Raw genomic sequence first — 18,789 nt, forward strand, 5'->3', positions numbered from 1 at the left:
TCCCCTTATCGGATGAGCAGCTTGACCATTTGATTTTATTGTTGGTTTCTTTCCAGATGCCAGAAGTACTGAGTATTTAAATATATATCTGAAGTTCAGCAGGAAATTGAAAATTGATTCTCTACAGCAGTTATCTGAGATATGGTTCAAGTTCTCACTTCAAGTTAGCCAGAGCAAAGAGCTGAAGCACTCTCTGGGGAATGCCAGCTTGACAGATGCTCCAGAGTGATTTCTGTGGCATCTTTGAGGAGAAATTCAGAAATAATGCTTTTGTTTAAAGAAGTCTCCTGGCTCCTCATGGAGAGTAAGAAGAGAACAAAAAGGATTTTTAATTCCTTGGTTCTATGCAGGCACCCTTCAGCAGAGATGTGTGATGAGGTGTCAGGAGGTGATGCTCAGGTTCAGGCTCTCTGTGATCTTTAGCTGTGCTGGGGCAAGGCCACAGTCACAGCTCAGCCAGCTCTGCTGGGTCTCACGGATGGAGCTGTGAAGGAAGAGGTGGCTTCTTCCCAAAAATTTCAGTGAAAGTCAGCGTGTTGGGCAGGACCAGGATGATGACTGGAGCTGGGATGTCCACGAGTGTGCGAGTGGCTGCTCCTACAAGCACAATCCACTGCTGGCTGCTGTTGGAAGCTCGTGTCTCAACCTCTGCCATGATACTGGAATTATCCTCCTCTAGTTTCCAAAGCAGCTACCAATGCTGCCTGGTACTGCTGAGGCAGAGGAGGCTGCAGCAGAGCCAAGTTCTTACTGTAAAAATAAGTGACATGACATAAAGTCCTACATTTACCAATGCTTCTGTGAATTTGATATCCTAACAGAGATGTACTGACTCAGACTGATGCCCTTTGGCATTCTTAGTTATATAAAAATGAATAGTTAAAACAACAGTTGGAAGCAGAGTTTATTGATGTTTTTCTCAGCAAAATTAAGGAAATTATTATTGGGTAAAATATTTACAAGACTATAAGAGCGACTTAGATACTTCCCTGCCTAAATTTAATGTGTCTCCAGCACCACTTGCAGTGGTCACTTATCAAATGTCTCTTGGCCTCCAGAACCTGGGATATGTGAGACCTCAAACCCTTTTATGCTCTGGCAGGAGAGTGAGTGCAGCAATGATTCACTATTGCAGGCCAGTGTTCAATACAGATTGATTTGGTTCTGTGTCTTTTTGGTTAAAATGCATCTCCACACAAATGAGTCTGGTGTGTTCAAACTTCCTAAATAATCATTCTACCAAAATTCTGTAATAAATAAATTATCCTCAAAAATCTGTTGGATATACAAATAAATCTGCAGAATCTCTGTTCAGCAGCAGCAATAAATCCTTCCTCTATCACATACAGTGTTTACATTTGCCTAGGGGCTCTAAAACATTATGAGATGAAATGATTTTCCTGTTCCTTGGTGTCTGACTGCCATAGAATTTAAGTGTTTCATGAATTTAATTGTGAAGAGAACAATTTAACATCTTTTCAGCCCCCTGTGGGAAAATGGAAGGAGGAGCCAACTGGATATTGCCTGGAAAATGATTCATATTTAAAATTTAACAATGATTACTGTATCAGGGGAGGTTCAGAAGGGCAGCAAATGACCCCATGTCCATTAAAGATCTGTGCAAACTGGCAAAAGAAGGATTTGGTATCATAAGTAGGGCCCAGCCTTCTGCTTGTAGTACAGTTGCATTCCAGGTTGCATAAATATCTTTATTTATGCAACATTAAGCCAATTTTCTGCATTTTCCTGAAAGTCTATTAGTTGCTTTCAAGCTCTCTGAAAGGTATTCTATTTCATTGCAGGAGAATTCATCTGCCATGCTCTGAAGAGGGTGTTTATATTTCTGGCAACCAAAAGCTTGCAAAAAGGCAGTTGCAATCTTCTGCTGGAGCAGAGTTAGATGAAACAAAAACTGCTACTGTTGCTTAGATGTAAAAAGAATTCTATTTTCAATGGAAAAGATTGTCCTGACTTACCTTGATTACTGAAATCAAGGAAAACATAACTTCAGTCTATCAAACCATTTTTGTAGCATTTAGGGAATGAAAGACAGGATTGCTGTACAAGCTGGGAAAGAAAGCAAAACTACCAGTTGTACCTCCTTTAAACACACAGCCCTTCATAGTTTCATTTTCCCATCCCTATTTTGCTTTCTTGGTCCTCCTTTATTCACCTTTTTCTTTTCAAGAAATACAAGAAGCAATTCTAATGTATTGTGTATGAGTCTTTATTCTGACTTCCCTGCTTGGTGCACAGAAGCCAGGGTGTGACATGAACCACAGTTTGATGTACAGAGCCTGCAGTGGATTCTTGGATTTTATTCAGGACTAAATGACAACAAAATCTTTGAAAACCTGAGAAGAAGGTGGGGTAGTAAAAGGGATGTGTGGGAGAAGAGGTATATAAAAAAAGGATCAAAACAGATAAATTTCAGTTGGCAAGTGATAATATACTTTTCAGTTTGCTAGCATTAAATTTGTAGCTTCCAATGTATTTTAGTGATGGATTCTGCATAGGAAACTTAATGTAAATTAGCTATTATAAATTTGTTTTCTAACAAGAAAAAAAATTAAATATAATCTTATAAATTTTGCTAATGTGCATGGTAGTGAAGCAGAATCACCAGTAAGAAAAAGAATACTGCTGACAATTCCAGTGAAGAAGAAAATCAATCAAGGGTAATGTTCATCATTCCTTATTTACTGGGATAATTTGATGCTGACATTCTGCACTGTGATGGGCAAGGCTTGCTTTGTTCAAGATGTTGCCCATTTTGTGCCTTTAGGAGCTGTCTTATTCCCTTGCCACCCACTTAATACCCATCCTTTTAACACACATGCATGGGAAATGAGCATTTCCAGAGTTCCTGATTGTCCCAGCAGCTCTCTAGGTGCAGCTGACACAGAGACAAATGAATCTGCTTGCAGGGACACATTGTCTGAATCACTGCTTTGCTTCATTAAAGCAGAGCTCAATAAATGCTCTTTACCACTGAAAATTAGCAGTGGTGTGAGCAGGTCTGTTGAACTCTGCAGCTACACTCAGGGTTAAGAGTGACAGGGTCTGAGGGTTGGGAATTGGAAGAAATAAAAATCTGAAATCAGAACAGCCTGGAGACCGGAGCATTCATTGCTGCATCTCTCTTAGGGTGGGACTGTGCATTAGCAGATGGCAGCCTAAAAACAATATGTGCTGAGAGAGCTGGAGATGTATGGCAAGATTTTCACCACCTACACAAGCGTTCTGAAGAGTATTGTCTGTCAGGGGAGGCTCAGGAATTTACGAGCTGCTTTTGTGTGGATTTCTGCAGCTATTATCTGCACAGGATCAGCCAGGAGATGTTGGAGGCAAATTCGAGGCAAATTTTTACAAAATGGAATATGATAACCAGTCACAATATTAATCCCTAAGCTTTGATGTGAGCCTTGTAAAACACATATAAAGCAGCCCAGGCCCCTCTTTATTGGTAGATTGTGGAGATGGGTTGGGTTGTGAGAAGCAGCAGAAAATTGTGACTGAAGAGCAAATCATGATCTTGCCATCTGCCTGGAAGGAACTATTATATAGGGTTTGCTGTCAATCAACCAACCTGTTTTGAAGCAAAGGCAGAACAGTATATGATTTTTTTTTAGTGCTCATTTCATGCACTAATTCCCTACTCAGAAAATCACCATTTCCAGCACCAGCACAGCACTCTGGGCTCTGGCTGCAGCTCCCTGCCTGGTCCAGCAAACAGGGAGAAGAGGTGGAAGAGAGTGCTTAGAGTGCCTTTCTTAATGACAAGACCAAAGGTGTGACAAGGAATTAAATCCTAATTGTTTAAGCAATGGCAGCAGGGAATATTGTCTGCTCTATGCCACATATTCATAATTGTCACTTTTTTTTTTGTTCCAGTGGGAGATCTTCCCCCCAAACTCACATCCACCCTCTTTAAGAGCGTCTTCTGCGTTGCTTTATGATAATTTTTTTTGTTGGTTGGGGATGGGTTTTTTCATGAACATAACTGAAGGCAAAAATTGTTGCTGTCTGCCTGCTTTATCTTTTCAAGGCTTTTCCCAGGAACCCTAGGCTATAGTATTGCACAGCAGTGTATTTCATCCCTAACCACATTTCCTCATGTAGCACCTCTAGTCTGGGGATGTCCAAGCATGCTAAAATAGGTGTGTGGAAGCCACACTGTGCTCCTGCACAACCCAGGCCATTTTAGAAGTAATAAACTGAAATATAATTTAATATCACAGAGTGATTCCATTATAAGATTCCACACTGCAGGGGACCAGCAGCACAGAAACCTCTCAATTTGTTTATGTGGTTTTTTCCCCCAGCACTGTCTGTATTTATGATAAAGTGGAAGCAAATACATGGGTTTGCAAATCAGCTGTTTGGTCAGTCCCCTGGTGTAATGTAAAAGCTGAGATTTGCTCTGCAGCTGAGGCCAAGGCAGAGCTAGAAAACTTTAAAGTACTATTTTCAGTGTAGCACCTGGAATTAAAGACCAGAAGTGCCAGACTGCAGAGCTGATCTGGCCTCTTTCATTTTCCTTTGGCACCAGCCAGAGCTTCCTTCCAAAAGAGGTGCTGGGCTATGCAAGGATGTGCTTTGGATGTGCCCTGGGTATCTGAAACATTTCCCAGCCAGGAGAGGCCCTGAACTCCTGGCACAAAACCATCCTGGCACCTTCCCTACATCAGCCTGGGTGTGCCTGGGCACTGGGATTTGATCTCACCAAAATAACACTTTGCACCTGATGGTGTTTTGAGCCTTCAAACCAGCTCCTCCCTGTGTTCATGTGGTTTGAGGTTATAAAAGCTCCCTTTGTGGGGCAAATAATCATCGAGAGGAAGAGGAGAGTGATGGGGTTTGCTGTGTTTGAAGCTGGGAAAGTAGCCAAAAGGACTTGGAGGGGGGGAAAAAAAAGTAGTCTAAGGTAGAGGCAAACAGAAACAATAGGCAAACTTGCCTCTGACTTCAGAGCTGGTTTTTGGGTAGTTTTTTTAAGGTGAGTCTTTGGGAAATAGGATTCTGGGGGTTGTGAAGTGTTTTCCTAGTTGTGTTCTGAGCTTTCATGGTTTGTTGGGGAAATTTTTGCTTCTGATGGGACTGGAAAAGGGTTGATGTATTTTTGAGCTTTGGTCTGTGTAACAACTTTTTGTGTGGATTTGGCAGCTTTTCCTACAGTTGTCCCTTTGCCAGGAGAAGGTGGAAGGCTGGCTGGGCAGGAGGAGTCTGCCAAGAGGAGACAGAGGGGCTATTGAGCTGGGGCTGACTTGCTGCAATATTTTAGGGGGAAATTTGTTTCCCGAATAGTCTTGTTTCTATGTTGATGTCTGAAATATGTCAAATTTGACAGAGCAGGCTTTTTTTAACTGCTGTTGAAGCCTCCTTTTTTTTTTATTACTTCGGGATAATGACAGAATCACAGAATGGCTGGGGTGGAAGGGGCCTCTGCAGACCTTCTAGTTCAACCCTGCTTCTAAAGCTGCTGAAATAATAATGGAGACCTATTTTTTATTAAGTTTAATTGAAATTTAGAAACATAGCAAGTGTAGAGGGAGTGAATATAACCCAGTGACCCTATCTGAGCTTACCATAGGGAATTTCCTTCCCAAAATTTCTGAATGCTTTTTCTTTTCATGGATTAATTTTATTTATGTTGTAACTATTAAAAACACTTGCACCTTCATGTAAAAGTTGACTTTTCAGCAGCAAAAGCAAATGCTAAACCTGTGATATTAGGACTGATATTTGACATAATGAAAGTGATATATCAAATGCCAAATGTCCCCTCTGGCTATAGATACACTAATTTTCAGTTCATGCAGCCTCTGACCCATGATTTGCCCACAGTAGGGGAATCTTGCCTGTAATGTGATTTCAGCTGGTCTGGAAAAGCAGCTGCAGCCTGACAAAAGTAATAGTTTGTTTTCAAACTGGGACTATTCCAACAGCATTTTATGTAATGGGTTCAAGCTGGCTCATTTAAGAGTCAGCTGGAGGTGCTGAGTTTGTGCTGGGATGAATTTGGGAATCCATGAGAACATTCTGGATTTTCAGATCAGGATGATCTCTCTAGCTATAGATAAAGGATAATAGTATCACAAGAAGCCATGAACTGCTATCAGTTCATGGGCTGTTTTAACTTGGATTTCTTTGCTTTTTTGTATCTCTGAACTGCAACTAAATGGACAACTCATCTCCATTACATGATGGTTATGTTTACCTGCCATGACATCCTGAGCACAGTCACATTTTGCTGGTTATATTTTAAATGTACTGAGTGCTATTAATTTTTTTTTATGATGATAATATATTGCACAGACAATTCATCTTGTTAATCCTCAGCAAGTACTGATCTTGTCAGCTAATGGCAAGTTCTAGATAAGGGTTGGGAATTTTTGTGTGCGTTGTCCTACATACTTTAAAAATAACTAGGACACAAACTTTTGTGATATAAACTTCTCTGACAAATATAGATGTGTTCTTTTTTTTCTTTCTCCCCCCTCTTAGGCTTTGGAAAACCATAAAAAGCAGAATCCCTGCCTCCCAAACACAATAATTGGGAAGACCAGACATCACTTTGACAAGGAGTAGCCACATGTTTAAGGTAGGCTGGGAGGAACAATTGTGAGAATCCCTCTTTTGTGTTCTGTTCTCACTTCTCCCTGCTTTTGTCAACATTCAAACTCGTTATTTAATTGTTGTTTTCCAGTGCAAGCTACTTATCGTGCTCCTGTGGTTCTTGTGGGGTTTTGTTTGTTTGGGGTTTTTTTGGTTGGTTTCTTTTTGCCTTGTGGTTATGTCATCTTCCTGCTTGGATCTTCCCTGTGTACTTGGGGATGGTTGACAAACCTGCTGCTTCTGCCAAGCAAGTGTGGTGTGGCTGAGGCAGAGCAGGGATGTGCCATGAGCTGAGAAGGTGGAAAGGGGCCAAGAGCAGCAGGTGGAGCATCTCCTCTGAGTGTGCTGTGCTGCTGCCTTGGCTGATCCTCCTTATCCGTGTGTCTGCACCTGTGCTGGAAACACAGCACATCTCCCAACATCCTGTGCCTGAGGGGGGACAAAATCTGTCTGCACCAGCCCCTGGGATGATCCCATGGGAGGGGGTTTCTCTGCTCATGTTGTTCAGCTCTGCTCGCTCAGGCTCTTGGTGTGTGTGGTCTTTGTGTTGGTCAGTGGAGGCTGTGGTCAAGGCCAGACAAATCCTTGGTGTTTATTCCCTACATGAAAAATGGTGTATCTTTCTAGCTCGGCTTTTCTTGTTTGCCTCCATTAAAAAACACTGCACCTTCTCTTGTCACTGGAAGAAGCTGTAGGAGGAGAAAACCTTACAATACAGACAGATGGATTTCATGTTGTCATTGAAGACATAGGAAGGGCAAGAAAAGAAATAGATTCAGTTTGGTCACTGAGGTTGAATTAGATGCCCTGCAAGAGAGGGAAAAAAGTGATGAGGACTGAGAAAACGAAGTCTCAGGGTGAGGAAGGTTTTCCTGGGAATGTACCTATCAAAAGTTCTAGATGTGAGATGGAGCTCCTGGCTGAGCAGAGGGGATGTGCACACAGAACATTAAACATTGCTGCACTCATGCATTGAATATGGGTGGTGAGTGTTTGTCTGGGCCAAGCTGTGGCCAGGGAAATGGTAAACCTGTGCTCTCCCTGTACCAAAGGAATCCTCTTTGTGCTTTCTGTTCCACTAGGGGAAAGGAAAACAACCAAGAACAAGAAACACAGGGAGGCTCAGGGCCCTGGATGAGGATTTCTTGGCTGGTTTCACTCTGGGCTTCACAGCATTGCTGCTCAGGCAGCCACGTGTAGGCAGCTCAATCTTCACATGCTCAGCTGCTGGTTATCCATGTGGGATGGTTCCCAGCGCAGGAAAAACTCTGTGAGGAGGTGAGGGGGCCAAGCAAAACTGCTCTGCCAGATTTTTGAAAAAGCTTCCATGCATGTTGTGAACCTAGGATGAGTGTCAGAAATCTGGCTTTTGGTGGAACTGAGGTAAAACTTGCCGTGAGACTACACTTGGCTCACCTGGGAAGGAACATTTAGGTAGGGAGGAGCTGCAGTGTGCAGTGCCTGTTTCCCAGGCAGCAGCCAGGGGGGAGCCTGGGATATGGGAAGGAGCTTTGTAGGGTGGGTGGAAGCAGCTGGGAGGGGTGGAGAACACAATCTGTGAAAAGCAAAGCTTCCTTGTCCCAGGAACACTGGAACTGAGGAGCTTTGCATTTCCAAGGTGGTGAGCCTTTTCCAGACCCTGCGAAATATGAGCCTGGATGTGTGGTGTTAAACCTCTTCATGGGGAAAAGGCACCTGTGGGGGAGGAGGAGAGGGAGGCAGAGGAGCCAGAATGCAGAAAGCAGAGGCCAGAGGCCCCTTTTTGGGTGCAAGCACCAATCTGCTGTCTGCATGAGCCCGCCTGAGTTGCATATGCTGTCCTTTTCTGTGTGCCCAGAAAATTGTGATAAATAGAGGTCCAGGCAGGGAAGAGCATTTATTTTTATTTGCCTATTTTTGTCATTCACTTGGCATCTCTAGATGAATGGTGGAAGCAGGAGGGAGAGGCTGTTCTCCTTGAGCATGCAGCTCTGGGTGTGGGGCAGATTCTCAAAGACAGCTGGATTCCTGCTGTCCCTTTGCAATCTGCCTTCACCTTGGAGATACCATCCAGTGTAATGGTCTGTGCCAGCAGCCCCGTGGAGTCCTTCACTCAGAGCTGTGGATAAGCAGTTTCCAGCTGGGACAGCTCAGGTGCTGGTCTCTGTCCTCTCCTGTGTCCCATCAGGTGTCAGAGTAGGGTGGAAGGAGCTCCTCCTGACACTTCACCTCCCAGCAGCCAGACACACCACATAACCCAAAGGGTGTTCATGGATTCACCATACCCCAGCACTGCCAGGAGCTCCCCCTCCACAGGACACCACCTTCAGACCCACTTCCCTTTTGTCTAGAGGCAAATTACTCGCAGCCTTCCCTTTTCATGAGAAAGCATTTTAAAATGTGCAGGCTGCTCACTCGTGGGTTTTTTCCTTCCTATTTTCTCTTCCCAGCATGTCAGTGTCAGTAGCCCCGCAATCAACATGGGCCCAGAGGTGCTTGTAAAGCATCATCCCCTCCCTGTCAGAGCCAGGTGAGGGGGCTGAAGTAAAGCCCCAAGCCACCAGGTGAATATAGCTCTGTGCTTAGCAAAGAGGGCACGAGGAAAATGCTTGATGTCTTGTTGGTCCACTGAAAGTTAAAATTGGCAGCAAAGGCATCAAAGCAGGTGTGAGGATGCTTTTGCAAGATTTGCCAAGGACTCCTGTGCTGCTGTCTGATGCTGGGAGCAGGGAGAGGCTGCAAGCACAGCCTGTTTAATATTCTCTCTGTCCCTCTGATCTCCCCCCTGCCCTGCAGAAGCAACATGTCCCCTGTTTCTGCAGAGCTTGTCCTGAGCAATAGCAGCATCTGTCAGGGGTTATGGTGGCATTAGCCTCATGGAGCTGGGAGTTAGCAGTGCTTGGCAGAGTGACAGTTCTGCTGTACCTTACATAAATCTGTATCTTGCATAAATCTGTCTCTGCCTGCTCTGCCAAGGTGTGTGGTCACAATTTGTTGGATTCTTCCTGCTGTCCACAAGACTTTTGAGTTTCTTAGAGGATATTTGCTTGAGACCCTTTTCCTTCATCTTTCTTCACACCTCCCCACTCTGTACCCTTTCACTTGTATCTTTCCCACAAAGACCTAAAAGGGATGTATCTTAAACAGGTGTTTATTTTCAAATAAACCCCATCACCTGCCCCTTACAGGAGCTGCAGAAATCATGCTGGAGATCTCATGGAATTGAATTTCTTGAGCCTCCCTGTGGCTTTGGTAGCAAACCCCAGCAGCCTCCTCCTGCTGACTCCTGCTCTGGGCTGTACCTGATACAAGGTACCTACATTGCTCATCAGTGCTTCATGGTGTTCTGTTTCCTCTCATCTGCTTTTATGAACCTTCTAGACCCTTCTGAGGCCAGAAAGTAATAACTGCCTCAGTTCTTTGCTGACTTTCAGTGTCTTAGGAAATTCTTCAGGAAAACAAGAAAGCCCTTATTAAACATGTCATGATATCCCCAACCACAATGTGTTTTCAACAAAGCACCTGAAAAGAAAATGTTGACCCCTTGAAAGCATCTCTGGTCATGTGAGGCTTGGCCTGGGCCACTCTCTTGTCCCCAGCTCTGCTCAGGGACCTGATGGGAGGGTCCATGGCCAGTGATCACCTGTGTCACTTTGTCACACCCACCTGCCACCAAGTGCTTCACTGTGTTAAGGCTGTAATAGAGACCTGCTCTGAGCATTGTGGCAGAGACCAGTATAGCACCTCTGTTGGTCTGCAGGACCAAATCCTTGGTGTGTATTACCCAATGAAATGCAGCAGCTCCAAAGGAGCAGGTGATCTGTCAAGTGAACTCATTGCACCTCTCAGAGAGTCTCCACTGAGACAGATGCCCTCAGATGCTGAGGTGGAGGTACTTGAGTGTAAGGGTACTTAGTGCTGTTGTTATTTATTATTGTTTGGTGTCTTGTACTGGTGAGCATTTAGTGAAGGTGGCACACTCTTCTCCCATAGGTTATCCAGGGGGAAAACAAATAATCCCACATTGTGTTGTAGCACCCATCCTGAGCTCTTAAAATGGAAGTTTCTGTTTTGTCTCCAAGCCCTTTTTCTTTTGTAGGCAGACATAAGAGCTGTAATACCAAGTGAATGGTATGTACTAAGTCTATACAATGGCTCTTTAAAAAAAATAATTACATATGGTACAAGAGGGAGAGGAAGCCACTCCATTCCTGTAAATGGCCACTTAAGACGTGGAGAATAAATAACTGCAATAAATAATCTGGCATAGCTGAGCTTTAGCATTTGGGAGTAAATCTCTTTCCCCATTGTCTGCAGAGAAGCCTCGGAAATGGAGTTGGAAGGGAAGATTCCCCTGGGAGTTGTGGCCAGGTGCTGAAAGCCCCTGGGAGCGCGCAGGACTCTCCTGCCCTCCCTGCCGTGTGCCTCCTCACCCTTCCCCTGCACCTCCCTTCCCCTCCCAGGCGTGTGCAAGGCAAGAGACTCCCTTAAGTCCCGCTCTCCTCTCGTGAACAGGTGCCAGGAGAAGGCTGGGGAATGAAGGCTGGGGGATCAAGGCTGTGCTGGCGGAATTAGCCCGTCCCAGGCCCCTCGGTGGCCGCGCAGCCCCGGCGCTCCCGCTGCCCGTCCCCGCCTGCCTCCCTCAGCCGGAGCGGCCGCTCCCCTGCGCCGCGCGGGCTGGGCTGCCGCTATTTAAATGCAGCTCCAGTCTCCGGCTGAGCGAGGGCTGTGTCGCTTTAAGGCACATGTGATACTCTCCCGAGCAGGGACGTGTTGAAATAGGCTCGGGCAGGTCCAGCGGCCGGGAGCCGCCGCCTTGTGCCGCCCGTGCGGAGCCGCGGCCGCGCTGCCCGCGCCCGCCGGCTGCTGCTCGGCCTCGCGTGTGCCGAGAGCTGCTGCTCGCCGCCAGACCCCTCCGAAGGGCTCCTCCGGCACAAGGGGATGATCTAAAGGTGAAACTCAAAGGCTAGGAAATGATTTAAAGGTGAAAATGAGAAGGTCTCCACCCCTCAAACCTTGGCCACTTTTCTGACGGCAGTCTGAGAGCTCAGATGTCTTCTCTACTCTGGAAACAGGATTTGTAACGAAAAAGGGATTTTTTTTTTCCTTTTTTTTCTACTTTTAATCCTGATAAAGAAGATTATTGGGAAGCTATAAAAGAAATCCCTTGTTGTGGTACAGATGGATTTAAAAAAGTATTAGATCTTTCCGATGAACACTACTAGAGTGCTCTGCTCTTGGTTGGATTACTCAGGTAAGGAGCTTCCTCAGGATTTAAGATTCAGAAAGCAGATCTGCAACTCATCAGATAATAAGTGGAAAATATTCACTGCTTTCTTCTTTCTGTGTTTCTGTATTAATGATAAGGTGATCTCTGGGTGAAATTGTGTGTGTGACAGTTTGCTGGCGAACGAGTGCATGAAGAAATGTTAGTGAGAAATGCTGGTTTTGAGCAAAGGTAGTTTGAAATAGCGAATGTTTGAGAGGGGTTTTTATATTTAAAAAAAACCCCACAAAAACTAATTATAAAGCTTGAGTGGGTAAAGTAAGTCTGCTGTCCATGTGTGAAGAACATGATTCCGGGGGAAAGACACAGGAGCATTTGGCAGGTTGTGGAAGTTTCGCTCTTTGACTGGGATTTTTAAAGTTCAGTTTAAATAACCTGAATACCTGAAATTCCCCTGCGTGAGGCTCACCTTTCCCTTTGCCTTGTGGTATAAAAAGCACGGGAGCACCAATTATGCCAAGAAGGTGTTAATTCCTGAAGACACGGGAAGCCTCCCGGGAGCTCCCTGATCTGAGGAGATTGAATCTATTTTGCAAGATAAATGGGTCTAAAAAAGAGAGGAGAAAAAAGTGCATTGTATACTGCAAAGCAAACAGTTGGAAATGAAATTAATTATACACCAAGCAGTGCATCAAGCACTCAGTACAGAGAAAGGAAGAGCCTCATGCTGATCAAAATAATGTTTTGGTATTCTCTATTAATTATACTTGTCAGTTTATGTGGTTCATTTCAACTAATTAGACTTAAAAAGCTTCCCAAAGACTCTGCTGCTTTAAAATCAGGGTGAAAAAAGGATTTATATGCATATATTTTATTACCACAGCATTTCACTATTTTAATATTGTTCATCTTCCTACTGTAGAAATCCCCTGATATTGCATGCAGATTTTTTTTTTAAAGACATGATTTTTTTTCCCTGTGAGAGATTGAATCTTTCAAAGTCTTTCTTGGTCTGTGAAAATGATGTTCAGCTGATTGGATTATTAGATAGAGAGCAGCATCCCGTCATTGGCTGAGTGAGGAGAGTGCCTGAAGTTTGATTAATTTGCCCATCTGAAATGCAGCAGAAGGTGCTGTTAAGGGAACTGGACGATGTGTAGCGTAGCTGAGCCTTGCAAACCTCCAGATCCTTGCAGGCACTGAGAAAGAGCTGCTGAAGTTAACAAGTCAGAGGGAAATTCAGTAGTACAGCCATGAACTCAAGTATGGAAAAAGAGTTGTCTGCACTGGATGGCCAAGTGCACCAGCACCAGCAGACATAGAAATTGTCTTTTCCCTTTGCAAAGGGAATATTTTAAAAATTTTGACACAATCTGCTTTGTGGAAATATCAAATCTTCTATAGAGCACATCTGAAATTCAGTCTGGCCATACTCCAGTCCTTGTGCATGCACAGGTCGAACAAAAGGAAGCTGATTTCATCTGGGGATTAGAACATAATTCTGAGAAACAATTACTTTGTTTGGTAGACAGAAGCATGATTAATAATTAATGCTTGCAAAAGCAAAAAACCAAACAATGTACTGTTATCTTCTGGGTCAGTAATAGCCTTTTTAGTTTTGGGGATGGAGTATTTTGGCAGTGTGTCTTGAGCATCTGAGGATGTGTTATGCCTTTCTGCAATGTATTTAAAGCAGCTTTGGTACTGTCTGGACATCATGTTGGTTTTTTCCAGCTGGTGTTGTGACTTTTTAAAATTTGGTTTATATTTTTAACTCCCCTTTAAATTGAGCTATGGATCAGTGTGAGAATATTTCCCAGCTTCTATTTATATTGTGGTTTTTTTAGTCCTCAGATTATTACAGTTTGATTTTTACCACTAAATTATTAAAGTTACGCAGGCTCCTGTGTTAATGTCTCTTTACCTCAGCTGTCCTTTCCGGGCATGACCTTTGTTGTACAACAATTGCATCCTGCAGGGGGGACTAATAATCAAAAGACATTTAGCAAGAGGAGTGAAAAAGAAAAATATTAAAACCACTGTTGTAATGGAAGCTGACTATTGTGTGTGCTGTAGGCGTTGGATAACAATGTGTGTCTAATATTTTGTTTAGAGAATGGCAGTGGTCTCTGCAATGTCCTGGGTCCTGTATTTGTGGATAAGTGCCTGTGCAATGCTGCTCTGTCAGGGGTCCCTCCATCACACTTTCCAGCAGCATCACCTGCACAGACCAGGTAGGACTGAGCTCAGCTCTGGGCTTGCAGGCTCTCTGCCTGTGCTCCTGTCTGTCTTGATAAATGATTGACTAATCAAAATTCTCTTTATCATTTAAGTTTTACGAGTTGTTTGCCTTTGTATTGCACAGCATCTGTTTTTTGGTGAGTCTAATGTGTGTTGTGCTTTGCCAATCCAATGTGGGAATAGTCATGTTTAATGTCATTTTCTAACAATTGCCCAACACAAAAATCCCGTTGTGGGTGACGGTTCAGTTTCTGTATCCTTGTTTCTCTCTCTCCTTCTCCCCATTTGGTGAAGTTCTGGAATTTCTGTGGAACTTGGACACTGTGACAGCACAGGTTTGTGGAACTTTGTACTTATCTGACCCAAACTGGGTTCAGTTTTGTTCCTTAAACCACCAAATCTCCTTCAGTCACCTCAGTGTGTGCTGCAGGTTTGGAGTTTGCTTTGGGTTTAGGGAGGCACACTCGTTCTGAGGCTCTCAAGTTTATCTCTGAAATTGATGGGGCTGCAAAAGTGTGGCCTGGAGGAGAATTTGGGACTGTGGACAGAGAGCAGTGCCTGTGAATGCAGAATCAATCCCACAGGTTAGCGGTGGAGAGCACAGCTCACTTGGACTGCTGGTCTGCAGGGACTGGTTTTATTGTGTTTTTATTAATAGAAATGGATCACATAACTCCTTCAACTGCTAATTGCACACTGAAGAATGTGCTATGCTAAAAATTGAGGTGGTGGCATTTTCTAGCACAGTGTTTTCATCTGGTTAAAATTAGATGGGCCAAGAATGTCACTTAACCAAATTTGAATCTAAAAAAAGATGGGAGGGGCTTTAAGAGTTGTAGAAATGAAAGCTGGAAAGTGTTAACTCAAGTGATGGGTCATTTTACAATGTGGCAATTAATATTTTAATGGTTTTTAATCTAACGATGTCCCTTCAAAGACAGATGGTCTTGAACACAGGTCTTTGGCAACTTTAAAACTCAGAAGTTTTCCCAGGTATGTTTCTTGCCCAGAAATCACAGGTTTTGGCATTGTCTTGGTTTGTCCTAATAAAACATAAATGTTGTAGAGGAATAGACAAAATCCTTGCTAGGCCAGGTCTCAGTGCCCATGTTAGAGCATCAGATTAACCAAGGGTGTCACCTTTACCCCCGGCACTGGAAATCTGGGGGTGCTTGAAGTTTCAGGTTTGAGGGACTTATTTGGGACATGGAGATTTATTGCAGTGCAATTATCAGTAATGCTGCTGGTTGAGTATGTCCCTAGTGAAGGAAAGGGGAAAAAAGAGCCCAGCTGCACAGGTATGTAAAAGGAAAACGTAATATCGTTTTATGGAATCAGTTGAAACAAGTGACATTATGAGAAAAAATGAGAACTGGGCAGATCCAGAGCTCTGCAACATTTGCCTAAGCTTGAAAAATCACCTTTTATATGAAGCAAGAACAGCAAGACGCTGAATGCATACCAAATGTTGGGGGAAATGTGAAAAATGACAAAATCTTTCACTCAGGGATGTGCTACAGTTAGAGTGAAGGTTTTACAGCTGCCTCATCACCTACTTAGAAGCAGCCAAGCTTTCCCTCCTGCGAGCCTGGCTCAGGCAGCTTCTCTGCACCCTACACGAATAAGATTGATGGTGTTCTGATCCCAGGCAGCCAATTTCAGTCTCTCAAGAAATAATCCACTACATTGACAGATGAGTGGAATTTGACATGATGTTCACCTCAAATTCAGATTGTGCTGCACCTGGGAAGTACCAGCCAGTGAGTGTCCTTTAGGGAAACTCTTAGATATTGTGGACGATTTCTGCTGTCACAACAGAAAATCAAGACAGTGGTTTTTTTTATAAGGCCATGAATTTACAGTCTGCCAACTGAGTGTGAAAGGTTGTACATAAAACCATGGAAATATGTTAACTAGCAAACTGAGTGATTTTAATGTATTCAACTGCAGTCCCTGAGCACACCCTATTTTTCATATTTATATTATTAGGAATGCGTAGTTTACTTTTAGTTAGAAACTGTGTAAGTAAGATTAAAATGTTCAGCCAAATAAAAGTGAATAAAAAATGGATGCAGATGAGCCAAAGCATAATTTCAGTAATTTAATACTTGGTGTATGAAATTTCAACTTATTGAATCATGGCAGATAGAACTGCAATCAAAAGCATGCTCAGCATACCTTTTCTTTCAGTTTGTGATCATGCATAGATAATGAGCTGCTCTAAAATAAGAGAGTTTGACCAGTTCATCTCCATCATGGGGCCACTTTGGTACAAGATAATTAAAAAGGCAGGTTCCACCACATCTTGTGCTTCTCATTCTTGATGAATAGAAGAGTCTCACTGAGCACAGGAAGGTGCAGGTAAAAGATAAAATCCTCTTGGAGTGTATTTAGCATAATAAACTTGAACTGAACACAGTGGATTAGCACAGTGAATATATCCATCTGGACCACAGCAGTTAATCCAGTTTTGAAACCCTGGAAATCAAGAGCAGTATATTAAAAGGTTAGTTTATCATCAGAGATTTCTGAGCTTGATCTTTTTTTTTTTTCCTACCAGAAACTTTAAGTATCTGAATGGGCTGAAATAGATTTTAACACACTGCAATCATAGAAGCTTAAAGCCTCTTTCCAGTGCAGTATAATTTTTCATTTTTATAATTCAGCACTTCTTTTTTCAGTTAGATGACTTAGCAGAAGATATGAACCTGGAAACAAATGTGATAAACTGCTCTACATGACAGGGTTTGTGATTGACTGTAGCTTTATTTTCTGTGAAATGTTGACAGGTGGGCACAGGTAGTAAGGTCATAGTAAATACTGCTTCCTTATAAGATGAATGATGCTGTGTTATTTGTGCCTGTTCATTAATTCATTCTTGTCTCATTAACACAGTGAGAAGGTTGAGTGCTGCTCTTTAGAGCCTTTAAATATTGGTGCCTGTTCCTTTTGACTTGGGTAGGTGAGGAAGAGGAGACCTGGGAGTAAACCTGCAGAACCCCACTGCAGTGTAATTCCCCTTGGGCAATACTCATGGCTTTCTGCAGGGTTTTTTATGACTATATTTCATTTTCATGAAAATCATGTTAGGCAAAGGATGTGTGAAGGCATTCACAGGAAATAACTTTATGTGGAAACAAATCTCCATCTTCTTTGCAAGCTTGTCATTTCTGTATGATTTAAGAAGAAAGAGTGGTTATGAAAAGAATTCCATGCTGGTTGTTTTGGTCTCTAAGATACACACAGTTGTAGGGATGTGGAATTGGCCTGAGGGGTTAGAGTGGACGTGTTGATTTGCAGTTATCTGAGTGCCTGTGATAGTTCATTGATCATCTGATTGGCAGCATTGATCCTCCCAGCAGCAGGAAGTAGATGCTGGGATTTGGTGACACAAGATATTAGCAAAGTACAGGATTCAAGTTTAAAAAAAAATTAAAAAGCAGCCATCACCCTTTCAATCATGCAATTCTTTGCAAAATTCTGACTTTGTTCCATAAAAAGGTATTGAGTCTTTCAGCTTATCATAGGTGACAACACTGGCCATGTGTTACTTGGAAGGACATAGGATTCACCTGCAGGTTTGTGCAAATGAATTAGCTACACATCAAGTTAGTCTTGTATGCAGTGTAAAGATGGAAGGCAGACACAAGCAGAAAAAAGTACCCACTGTAGCACTGCTTACATTTGCAAATATGCTAATTAAAAATAGGCCTGTTCAGAGGAAGAAATCATGGACTGAATCAAGGCTGAGATTTTATGATGCTAAACATGAAGTACCTTTTATTGTGACAGTAGTTAATGATGTGCCTATTAAAAATCTTCTCAAGGAGTGATTCTCTGTATTACATATTATGAGATGGAAAAATCAGTCTCAAAGCAATTCTGCACCAGCTGACAAGGAACATCAACCTAAGGATGCTGTGAGCATGTTTCTCAGTAGACAGCATTTTGCAGAAACTGTAGTCTGTGGCTGTGAGCAAAAAAATGTCTTAGTTCTGATCTTGGCCTTCCCACTGATTTTTTTTTATAGCCCTGGGGTAAACAGCATATTTTCACATTTCAAAAGGTCTGCTATTTTCATATGCCCCATATATGTGGCTATTCCGTTCAAAACAGGCAGGGTTTTGAATTTAGTTCCTCAGGAAAGTATAAATACAATGTGTCTCTACTTTGTAGAACAATTGAGATTTGGAAGGTGAGTTCAGCAGGATTTTTGCTCTTGCTGTTGAAAAAGAAACAAGTGTGGCACTAGGCAGTTAATGTATAAAAGTTTCTGTGATTAGCAGGAATTGTGTTTCATTAATCACATAGTGTGAATGCAAACTGTTGCCTTCAGTATACAACGTTCAAATTGCCAGGCAGGAACACAGCCAGCCATGGCCATGAAGGGTGACAGCTATTGTTTCTTGCTGTGTTAATTAAAATGAGCACGTTTTTAAGTTCTAACTCAGTTTTCATTTACACAAATGCACAGGAAGCAGCACAGTGCCCTGGTTTGTTCACAGTCAGAAAATCCTGCTCACAAGGAGCTGTTCCAGCCCCTCACTGGAAAGATCTTCCTTGTGATACCTTTGTTATACACACCTGGCCTTGACAGGCTGCTCTTGAAAATGTGAAATTATCAACTGCTAAGTGAAGAAATCCAGGTTGTAAGTACCTACTGTGTTCCTGGTCACATACAAAATGCATTTGGATGTACGTGGACACGTACTTTGTTTAGGAAG

General features: G+C 43.0%; 1 protein-coding gene across 4 annotated transcripts in view; it reads left to right on the plus strand.

Annotated features, from left to right (window-relative positions):
* The first annotated feature begins 4,815 nt into the window (after window positions 1–4,815).
* The window catches only part of TAFA1 (TAFA chemokine like family member 1), a 214,570-nt gene continuing 200,596 nt past the window's right edge, over window positions 4,816–18,789 (plus strand). Inside the window, exons 1-3 of one of the 4 annotated variants that reach the window (XM_064432990.1) lie at window positions 4,816–4,999; window positions 6,508–6,604; window positions 13,938–14,058. In XM_064432990.1, the coding sequence (XP_064289060.1) occupies window positions 6,596–6,604; window positions 13,938–14,058 (130 nt within the window). In that variant the 5' untranslated portion in view covers window positions 4,816–4,999; window positions 6,508–6,595. Of the gene's footprint in view, window positions 5,000–6,507; window positions 6,605–11,080; window positions 11,852–13,937; window positions 14,059–18,789 lie in introns of those variants that run through there. The other 3 variants (XM_064432989.1, XM_064432992.1, XM_064432991.1) reach the window with 3 other exon arrangements.

The sequence above is a fragment of the Passer domesticus genome, chromosome 9, assembly GCF_036417665.1.
Source record: "Passer domesticus isolate bPasDom1 chromosome 9, bPasDom1.hap1, whole genome shotgun sequence".
In the NCBI taxonomy this organism is placed as follows: domain Eukaryota; kingdom Metazoa; phylum Chordata; class Aves; order Passeriformes; family Passeridae; genus Passer; species Passer domesticus.